The sequence below is a fragment of the Mus musculus genome, chromosome 7, assembly GCF_000001635.26.
Source record: "Mus musculus strain C57BL/6J chromosome 7, GRCm38.p6 C57BL/6J".
NCBI classification, from domain to species: Eukaryota; Metazoa; Chordata; class Mammalia; order Rodentia; family Muridae; genus Mus; species Mus musculus.
The window spans coordinates 19,044,246-19,054,628 of NC_000073.6; the positions used below are offsets into that span (position 1 = coordinate 19,044,246).

Below are 10,383 nucleotides of genomic sequence, written 5' to 3' on the forward strand. Positions count from 1 at the left end.
GTAGCCTTAGCAGTCTTAGGACTCACTCTGTAGACCAGTCTGACCTTGAACTCAGATCTGCCTACTTTCTGCCTCCCAAGTGCTAGGACTAAAGGCATGTGCTATCATTCCAAGCTTTTTATTACATTTTAAACATTTACTTGTTGTGTGTGGACACTGTAGTCCCTGCACCAGCATGGCAGGGCCTGGGTTTCATGTCCAGTTCCACAAGAGTGTTCTGGGTGTTAAAGATAATGTATAGTCTTTCTTTCTTGTTTTTCATCACATTCTCTTCATGCCTACAGGTGACAAAAGAGAGTCTTCTCGATCCTTTCCCTATGCAGTGAAGTGCCTGGTTACTTACTGCCTCCTTACCTAGGAGCCTGGGGTGGCTTGCTGATAATGATAGCTTGTTTCTTCTTTGTCCACTGACACATGATGTGAGACTGCTATGTTTATGCTTCTTCATGCTGCCTCCCTTGATTGGTTGGTTGACTGATGAGTCATTGATTGATTTGGTTGTTTAGAGAGAATGTCTCACCAGGCTGGCCTTCAACTTGAGCGCTCTGGGTACTGGAATTATAGATGTTAGCCACTGTACCCAATTGCACTGGGCATTCCTGACCCTGGCTGCAGGAGTGCAAGGCACGATTGAAGTCTGCCCCAGTGGCCAGCCACACTGCCACATGTGCTCACCTACTTACTTCTAGGTGCGCATCAAGATCCTGGCCAGCCTCGTAACACAGTTCGACTCCGGATTCAAGGCAGAGGTGCTGTCCTTTATCCTGGAAGATGTCCGGGCCCGTCTGGACCTGGCTTTTGCCTGGCTCTACCAGGAATATAATGCCTACCTGGCAGCAGGGACCTCAGGCACTCTGGACAAATATGAGGATTGCCTCATCTGCCTGCTCTCTGGACTACAAGAGAAACCAGACCAGAAAGATGGGTAATGGGTTGGCCATAAGCCCCATGTCCCCTCCAGTGTCTCATTTCTCTTTTCTCCTTGGTGCCACCCAAGCTTGACCTCTCGCCCTCTCCATGTCCCTCTCTGTGAAGTGTGTGCAGACCATGCTGGGGATGGGGGTGGGGTGTTCCGACTCTGCTACTTGGTCTGAGTGACCTGTCACCCTCTGGGCTTCATATTCCCATGTGTACTGACAGTTCCCAGAGATGGGACAGTGGCTCAGTGGTGAGCACCACCCTGGCATGAAGCCCTTAGTTGCATCCCGTTCTAGCAAAAGGAAGAAAGTGTCAGAGAGGGAGCACCTGCGCTCCATCTGCCAGTCAGCAGCTTTCAGGCACCAGACTCTAACCTGCCTAAAGCTGGGCCCCAGGGTCGGGGAAGCTGTTGTGAGCTTGGGGCCACAACATGTGGCTGCCTTGCAAGACCTGGTCTTTCTTGGGCAGGATCTTTACCAAGGTGGTTTTGGAGGCCCCACTGATCACTGAGAGTGCCTTGGAGGTGATACGGAAGTACTGTGAGGATGAGGTGAGCTGGCTGCCGCTCTGTCATGTAGACATGGAGGCAGGTGTGGCATGAAGGTCCTGGGGACTTGGTTTGAGAGAGGGAGCAGGACAAGAGTAAGCTTGCACAACAGCCTGAGCATCACCCCCCCTCTGCAGAGTCGTGCCTACCTGGGCATGTCGACACTTGGAGACCTGATCTTCAAGCGCCCTTCTCGCCAGTTCCAGTATCTGCACGTTCTTCTTGACCTCAGCTCTCACGAGAAGGACAGGGTGAGCTTGTGTCTGTAGCTGGCCAGCTTGGCTTTCCTTTTTCTTCAAACTCTTGTTTTCATTTCATTTGCCATGGTGTGACATTACCATAGGGTCAGGTGCTAATCTGACCAAGTGTGTGTGTATATATATGCTCTCAGAGGATGCCATGCCCACTCCCTCTGTTCACACTCATGTTGCTGACCTGTAACCTGGGCAGCAGCTAGTAGAGGAGCCCATGTGACCACAGGTGGGGTGATGTCACAGTATGCAGTGGCCAGGTAGGGCACTGAGTAGACTAGGGATGGGGTTCAGGAAGCTTCCTGGAGGAGGAGATGTGTGCTACTGTAACACACTAGCTGTTCTCTAGGTGAGACCTGTCCCTACAGTACCCTGTCACCAGCCTCCTGGTGGCTCATGTTCAGTCATCGTACCATTAGCACAGCACCTCTGGCCCTGGCCCTGTGCTGTCATTTGGTACAAACTCGTGTTTCAGACCAGACTCTGCCCCTGTGGCTTCCAGCAGATGGTGTCTGAGTGAAATGAAGCTTGGCCAGTGACATGTCTTCCAGGCACTGGGCTGCCTGTCCTGCCAAGTTCCAAAGCCAAGGCCACTTGGCAGGGAGAGTCACTCTTGAGGAATGAGGAGCAAGCAAGGAGGGAGTAGCAAGATGGGACTGAGAAGTGCAGCAGCCGCAGCTTGGGATACAGGGCGCTGCTGTCCTGGGCCTCAGGCTGAGTTTCTCCCCAGCAGCCCCTCCATTACCATGATCCCACTGCCCACTTCCTTCTCACCCATCCTGCCTGCCCTCAGGTGCGCTCCCAGGCCTTGCTCTTCATTAAGCGAATGTATGAGAAGGAGCAGCTTCGAGAGTATGTGGAGAAATTTGCCCTCAACTACCTGCAGCTCCTGGTCCACCCCAACCCACCCTCGGTGCTGTTTGGAGCCGACAAGGACACAGGTTTGATGCAGGTTCATCTGATCTGTGTCGAGCCCCACCCACTCCGGCCACTCTACTAGAATAGCTGCTGGGTAGTAGCAAGCAGGGCCAAGACAGACAAGGGACTGCAGGGGTAGGAAACTAGAAGACCAGGAGAGCAAACTTAGCATAGTCCCAGATCCTGCCAAACAGACAGAAGGTTCAGCAGGGATGTAGAAAGCCCCTCCCAAGAGAGGTGTGAGGTCCAGGGAGGATGTGAGCAGAGGTGTTTCCCTGTAGTGGAGATGGTGGCACCAAGGGTCAGCAGTGAGGGTCTTTCTGCTGAAGTATATAGGGACTGGCATGGAGGGTAGCAGGACTACCAGCTGGGCTGGCCCTTGTGCCTGACAGATAGCCATTGTTTATGTTGAGGCTGTAGTCAGTCGTGACAGGACTCGGAGGATGCAGGGTTAGCTTCGCACATCTTCCCACTGACTTCACTGAGAAGCACAGACACTGGGGACAGGGCTTTGGGAAGGGAATAGAGGCTTCTGTTGATACATGGCTCCATCCTGTCCTGTCCTGTCAGAGGTGGCCGCACCCTGGACAGAGGAAACAGTGAAGCAGTGTTTGTATCTGTATCTGGCTCTCCTGCCTCAGAACCACAAGCTGATCCATGAGCTGGCAGCCGTGTACACTGAAGCCATCGCTGACATCAAGCGGACAGTGCTGAGGGTCATTGAGCAGCCGGTGAGGCTCCTGGCCCACTTGGGCAAAAATGATTCCCAATTTTAGCTGTTCCTCTGGATTCGTGGCTTTAGCCTGTGGGTGGTCCTCACATTCTTCAACATGTAGGGAGGCATAGTGCTGCTCAGGTACAGAACTCGAAGTGGACACACCTAGCTTCATGTTCTGCTGTTGATCTCGCTGCCCTGACATGAGGGGGTGCAGCCCACTCCCCCAGGCAGTGGCCACATTAGCATCTGAGCTTCTGTTTTGATTTCTGCTGGTCTTTCCTCATGCTGTTACCAAAGGTCCTGAGCCACACAGTCCTGAGATTCGGCTCAGATGGCTGTCCTGTTTGCTTCTGGGTTCAGAACTCTGAGTTTTACATGTCAGTTCTGTCCCCAACTTTGCTTTGTTTTTGAGCGGGTCTCATTAGAGAGCCCCCTCTCTTGTGACATCTTTATTATGGAAAATTTTCAGTTCACCTGGAGAAGGGCAGGGTCAGGTCCTTCCTGAGATGCTTAGCCCAGCACTGGGAAAGAGAAGTGCAAGGCAAGCTCGCTCGCTCAGCGTCCCTCGGCATCCACAGATGGAGACGCCAAGGGCAGCAGCCAGCATGCTTCCTGTTCACGGAAGCACGTGCCTGTGCCCTCAGCCACAATGGAGTGACAGCGGTTGCAGGGGGGTGGGCATGGGAGGTGTGAGACGGTAGGGGACTGACCTGCTAGGAGGAGGACATGGCATATCAAGGCTCCAGGCTGACAGTAGGAGAGACCGGGAGCCCAGTAACCGTTACCACCCCAGCTTCTGCAGCCTCTTCAGATACTCCTCATCACCTGCTCTTGCTCCCCCCTGCATCTAGATCCGAGGGATGGGCATGAACTCTCCAGAGCTGCTGCTGCTGGTAGAAAACTGTCCCAAGGGGGCAGAGACGCTGGTCACCCGCTGCCTGCACAGCCTCACCGACAAAGGTACCTGGGGGCCCTGCCTTCTACCATCCATCCCACCTGCTCTTGCCCTGTAGGGGCTAGAGCTGCTGTGTCTCTAGTGCCTGTGCCCCTCTAGTTCTTCTGTCCTTGGGCCTCACTCTGTAGTGAAAATATATGAGCTCCATTTAGGGAAGGAGAGGCTGGGATTCCGCTTTGGGACTGTCCTGCCCCTCCCATAAACTTAACTCTGTCCCCTAATCCGTGCTCATCTCCCCTGGCCCCTCCCTGTCATCTCAACTCAGCTTTTCTCTGTCTTCCCCAAAGTGCCACCATCCCCAGAACTGGTGAAGCGGGTCCGAGACCTGTACCACAAACGGCTGCCTGATGTGCGCTTCCTCATCCCCGTGCTCAATGGGTTGGAGAAGGTAGGGAAGGAGGAGAGGGACAGGTGGTCAGCCCACTTCATGGCAGATGGGCTGGAATTGCACACCTAGTTTTGAAGTAGGTCCCCAGACCCATCTCAGCCTCGTCAGTCACTGTTCAAGTGTCACAGTGGGGTGTGGCTCTGTGTGTGTGTGTGTGTGTGTGTGTGTGTGTGTGTGTGTGTGTGTGTGTGTGTGTGTGTTTGTGTGTACTATAGTTCCTGGCCTATGGGTAACACCCCAGCTTATGTCCATGGTAAATTTTGGAGCCAAGGATGGTTCATCACCATGTGGGTGTGAATGGGGATGACACTGTCCACCAGAAGTAGCCAATAGCTTTGGGGAGAGGGGGACCAAGTGTCATGACACTTAGTGTCCTCTGTGAAGTGGGTGGATGTGGGGCCACCCAGCCCATCATCACTCTCATCCCCCATCCCCTTAGAAAGAGGTGATCCAGGCGCTGCCCAAGCTCATCAAACTCAACCCCATTGTGGTGAAGGAAGTCTTCAACCGCCTGCTAGGCACTCAGCACGGTAGGTGCCCTCCCTCCTCGCCAGCTTACCTCCCAGCTGCACTGAGGCTCTCATGGGAATGGCCTTAGAGACCAGAGTCTCTGTTGTCCACCATGGTGAGAAACAAAGAAAAGTATTTGAGGTGGAAAAATAGCCAGAGATGTATATGAATGACTTCCTCATCCCTGGTCCCTGCGGCCACATACAGACATACCAAGTTTATGTGCTTATGTAGAGTTAGTCCTAGGCTGGTGGGCCTTCCCTGCCTTTTGGGTACACAGCCCAGTGCACTGAGGAGACAGAGGGGTCACAGCAAGGAAGCTCTAAAAAGGTGGTGAAGACTTGCAGCCACTTCATTTAGTCTCCTGTCCCCCAGCCCAAGAAGCAAGAGGGTTCCTCATTTGTATTTACCCAAAGCTGGCCTAAGATCCAGCTCTTTGCTGAGGCCCCTGTCCTGTCTCTCTTCCCCCTATTGCCACCCATTGCAGGTGAGGGGAACTCGGCCCTGTCCCCCCTGAATCCAGGAGAGCTGCTGATTGCATTGCACAATATTGACTCTGTGAAGTGTGACATGAAGTCCATCATCAAAGGTGAGGCACCCCTGTTTCCCCAGGACCCAGCTCCCACAGACAGGCAGGGCCTCAGTCACCCACATGGTTCTACTGCATCGAAGACTATGGCCTGATGCCTGACCTGTCCCTTCCCGGTCTCCACCCATAGCACATACACACATGTGCCTGCCTGGGCACCAGGTAGTCCTCGGGAGTACAGGACATCCCTCTTCCTACCTACCCCGAGGAACCCAGGAAGCAGGGCCCACGGAGGCACAGGGCTTCTGCAGACGAGCAGATGGCAGGCCTGAGCTGGGGCGTCAGAGACGTCCATAGTTGGGGCTTGGTGATGCTCTGGCAGGCTTCCTCTGCCCAGGCATCTCCTCCGAGCCAGGCTCTCCCTTCATGCCACAAACCCTGCCACCCACATCTCCTGGTAAGTATGCTCTAGATAGGGCACAAAATTCACAGAAGCTAAATCAGTTGCCAGGGTCACACAGTCTGAGCCAGACTGGAGCCAAACCAAGAAGGGCTCTGCTCACGAGCCTCCCCTGGGAGGAAGCCATCATTTCCCTCTTTCTTTCCTCCTCTAGAGACTTGGCCCAGAATCGGCTCTGTCCCAGGAGGGCCCTGCTGTCATCTATCAGTTAACCTCTCTGCTGACTTTAGGGTAGCTTCTTCTCTGTCCCTGCCTTTCTTGTTCTGCCTGACGTGGCTGCTTCAGGGACCGCTTCCTAGCCTTCCTCAGCAGCCCTGACAACGGGCTTGTGAAGACAGGGCAGAGGAGGCTGCAGGGAAAGGGGAGGGGTATCAGCTGGGATTGTGGGACACACACACACACACACACTTTTTACCATGCTGGGAATGAACCTAGCGCAGCCTCCCATGTGCTAGGTAAGTGTTCTATCTCTATCCACACACTTGCTTCTTGATCCTTAAATGCAATGAAAATAACCTTGACTCTATAGCAGCCCATTCCCAAGGGCAGTTTGAACATAATTGGAAGGGATTTAGAAACACAGCCATCGTGGATCCAGAATAGAAATCTAGTCACAAAGAGAGAAGAAAGGGCCCTGCCAAAAGTCATGCGGATGGCTGAAGACAGGCATCTACCTTGCACAGTCTGGCAGTTTCTTTGGGAATTCTTGTCAGTTCACAGCCTCTAGGCTTCCTAGGTACCCCACAGATCTCACCACATCTCCCTTGTCCCATCAGGTGAGAAGCCCTGGCCTCCCTGGGCCCCAGCACAGTGCTGGGGACACACTGGGACACTGATAGCTGATCCAGCCTGGCCAGGACTCAGGAAGGGCTTTCTCAAGTGGGGTTACCTTCAGCGAGCAGACCCAACAGACATGAGCCTGTCAGATCTAGGGCTGAGCAGAGGTTTCCAAGTGAGGGAGGAAACCGGCTTGGCCTCATGCACCCTCTGGGGTGGAGGACAGGCTGACCTTTTGGACGACCTCTTGGGCTGCTGAGTGGGAAAGGCTAGAGAGGCTGGGAAACACAAGAGGCTGGGTAGACAAGCTGGTGTCAGGCCCATGTGGGCAGCAGTGGAACACGCCTCCACAGCAACAGGCACCTCAAGTTCTGCCAGTCCTTTCTCCTCTGCCCTTCAGCCTATGTGTTTGCTGCAAGGTCCCTCCTCTCCCTATGGGCCTCCTCTTTACAGGATCATCCTTGCCTGCATCGGCCTCTCAGGGATGGGGGAGGTGGGCTTTCTTCTTGCTCAATAAAGACTTCCTGATTGACACACTCACATGGCCAGTGGTGTTTGGGGAAGGGCTTCAGAGGCAGCTCCTGGGATCGCCTCTCAGCCCAGTTGACCCTGATACTGACACCCACTCCCAGGAGCTAGACCTCAAGCAAGGCCTGCTCCATGCTTTCTTCAGTGTGACATCTTTCCACAACCTGTGGGCACTTGGCTTGGGTTGGCCCTCACCCCACTCTTACCCCTCCCTTCCCTGTTACTTTCATGAGCGTCCCTCATCGTATCTGCTCTACACCATCAGACCCTAATGACTGGTCAGCTCTCTGGCAGAGACCTGCCTCCCTCTCCTGGGGATTGATTCTAGGGGTACTGGCAGCACTTCCTCCCTCACCTTAGTGGGTTATAGCCATTCTTACGTTAGGGCAGGCCCCAGGGTGTGGCAGCATACTCTGCCAGAAGAGCCTATGTCCTCCAGATTGGTCCAGCGTGCATTATCCTGGGGTTGAATACACCTATCTCAGTCTTCTAGGGGCAGAGTCATTGAGTAGCCTCATAAAGGGTCTTTTGTGATAAAGATGGAGAAGCTTGGTGGGGGGGGGGTCCCACTTAATGGGGACATCCAGGCAGAGAGGATAGGCCACTCTCCGCCTCCTCACAGCCACCAACCTGTGTTTTGCGGAGCGGAATGTGTACACGTCGGAAGTGCTAGCTGTGGTGATGCAGCAGCTGATGGAGCAAAGCCCTCTGCCCATGCTGCTCATGCGGACCGTCATCCAGTCCCTCACCATGTACCCCCGCCTGGGGGGCTTCGTCATGAACATCCTGGCCCGACTCATCATGAAGCAGGTAACCTGCCCTGGCCCCAGGCAGTCAGCCACAGTGGGACAAACCTCAGGTGCCTGGAAGGCAGGGTCCATCTGTGGAGCGACTGTCCTGCTTGCAGTGTGCCCTCACCACTCCCTCCAGCTGGTTGCAGGGTGACACTGAGAACAGTTGGGGATGTGAGAGGTGTGTATGCCTCTTTACCCCACTCCTGGGCACTGCAGGACACACAGCTCAGCTGAAAGCATCCTGTCTTTAACAAGACTAGAATTAGGAATGAGTTGTTTTGGTAAGAGTCTTGCTATGTAGCCCAGAATAACCATGACTCAAATTTGTAATGATCCTCTTGCCTGCTGGGATTGCAAGCCTGCTGCACCAGCTCTTAGACTGGAAATGGTAATTGAATCCGTCCTCCATGCCAAAGCTGGAGTCAGAGCACAGGCTGTCCCTAGGCAGCATCTGGCTAAGGTCCCATCCTCCAGCCTATTGAGTGTGGCCACGAAGTGGTGCTGTCCTAGCATATGATGATGTGCTAACCTAGGGATTGGAGGCGGGGCCCCTTTCCTGTATCGTGTCCTGGTAGTTTGCTGTGAGGAACTCAAATTCCTGGGTAGGCAGGTGTATGAACCCTGGAGTAAGATTTCAAGTGACAGCATATGGGTCCTGGGTCATGGCGGTGTCTTCAGGAAGGAGGTGGCTGGTTGGACCTGTGCCTAACGGCCCCCCTCCTGCCCCACAGGTATGGAAGTACCCCAAGGTATGGGAGGGCTTCATCAAGTGCTGCCAGCGCACCAAGCCACAGAGTTTCCAGGTCATCCTGCAGCTACCTCCACAGCAGCTTGGCGCAGTCTTTGACAAGTGCCCTGAGCTCCGGGAGCCACTGTTGGCCCATGTGCGCTCCTTCACTCCCCACCAGGTAACTGGGTGTGGTAGAGTGGAGCCGAGTGAGCAGGAAAGCTCTGGAAGGTTTGGTTCTATGTTATGGGGTTCTGAGAGGTGCCTTTCCCTTCACCTAGCAAGCACACATCCCCAACTCCATCATGACCATCCTGGAGGCCACTGGAAAGCAGGAGCCCGAAGTCAAGGAAGCACCTTCAGGGCCCCTGGAAGAGGTGAGCGCAATGACGCCCACCTACCTGTGCCTCTCACCCCAAGACGTCCGCTCATTAAACCCACAGTCTCCCAAGATTTTGTCCCTGGTAAAGGAAAATGGCCGCCGACCCCACACACCTTTGCACCAGGATGGAAAGTCTATGCGATGTGCGCTCTTTGCTTTCAGCAGCGCTGAGTGCTCTGCTTTCTCTACCCTGATGCGTGGGTGGGGGTAGGATGCGGGTGTGTGTTAGGTGTACCCTTCCTGAGCTGAGTGCTTCTCCCACCCCAGGATGACCTGGAGCCCTTGGCTCTGGCTTTGGCCCCGGCTCCGGCCCCGGCCCCGGCCCCGGCCCCGGCCCCGGCCCCTGCCCCACGGCCCCCTCAGGACCTCATCGGCCTGCGATTGGCTCAGGAGAAGGCCCTGAAGAGGCAGCTGGAGGAGGAACAGAAGCAGAAGCCCACAGGCATCGGAGCGCCCGCTGCCTGTGTGTCCTCAACGCCCTCGGTGCCAGCAGCAGCCCGAGCTGGGCCCACCCCAGCTGAGGAGGTCATGGAATACCGGGAGGAGGGTCCCGAATGCGAGACCCCGGCCATCTTCATCAGCATGGACGACGACTCGGGGCTGGCTGAAACCACACTGCTGGACTCTAGTCTCGAGGGGCCCCTGCCTAAGGTAGGAATAGATTGCAGCAGAGCCCTGGGAATGGGTCTGAGTGGGTAACTAGCTCTTGACCCACTGCTTCTTGCCCTCTCCCGCCACCAGGAGGCAGCAGCAGTCGGGTCGAGCTCCAAGGATGAGCGGAGCCCCCAGAACCTCAGCCATGCTGTGGAAGAAGCCTTGAAGACCTCCAGCCCAGAAACCAGGGAACCCGAGAGCAAGGGGAACAGCTGACAGCTGCGGGAGTTTGGGGGGAGGGGAGGGGCGGGACGGGGCCTCCTGGAGCTTTGCCTTAACACAAATAAAAGAGGGCGTAGCTGCGCCAGGTTAGAAATCCTGAGGATG

The 10,383-nt window shown here is 55.0% G+C and overlaps 1 protein-coding gene across 3 annotated transcripts in view; it reads left to right on the forward strand.

Moving 5' to 3' along the window:
• Positions 1 to 10,378, forward strand: part of Sympk (symplekin) — a 30,247-nt gene extending 19,869 nt beyond the window's left edge. The window contains exons 14-27 of one of the 3 annotated variants that reach the window (NM_026605.2): positions 690 to 925; positions 1,387 to 1,468; positions 1,603 to 1,716; positions 2,510 to 2,657; positions 3,205 to 3,365; positions 4,204 to 4,312; positions 4,595 to 4,695; positions 5,135 to 5,225; positions 5,693 to 5,794; positions 8,122 to 8,309; positions 9,025 to 9,201; positions 9,302 to 9,397; positions 9,670 to 10,053; positions 10,144 to 10,377. In NM_026605.2, coding sequence (NP_080881.2) covers positions 690 to 925; positions 1,387 to 1,468; positions 1,603 to 1,716; positions 2,510 to 2,657; positions 3,205 to 3,365; positions 4,204 to 4,312; positions 4,595 to 4,695; positions 5,135 to 5,225; positions 5,693 to 5,794; positions 8,122 to 8,309; positions 9,025 to 9,201; positions 9,302 to 9,397; positions 9,670 to 10,053; positions 10,144 to 10,272 — 2,118 coding nt within the window. In that variant the 3' untranslated portion in view covers positions 10,273 to 10,377. Of the gene's footprint in view, positions 1 to 689; positions 926 to 1,386; positions 1,469 to 1,602; positions 1,717 to 2,509; positions 2,658 to 3,204; positions 3,366 to 4,203; positions 4,313 to 4,594; positions 4,696 to 5,134; positions 5,226 to 5,692; positions 5,795 to 6,348; positions 7,511 to 8,121; positions 8,310 to 9,024; positions 9,202 to 9,301; positions 9,398 to 9,669; positions 10,054 to 10,143 lie in introns of those variants that run through there. The other 2 variants (XM_006540332.3, NM_001360713.1) reach the window with 2 other exon arrangements.
• The last annotated feature ends 5 nt before the right edge of the window (positions 10,379 to 10,383 follow it).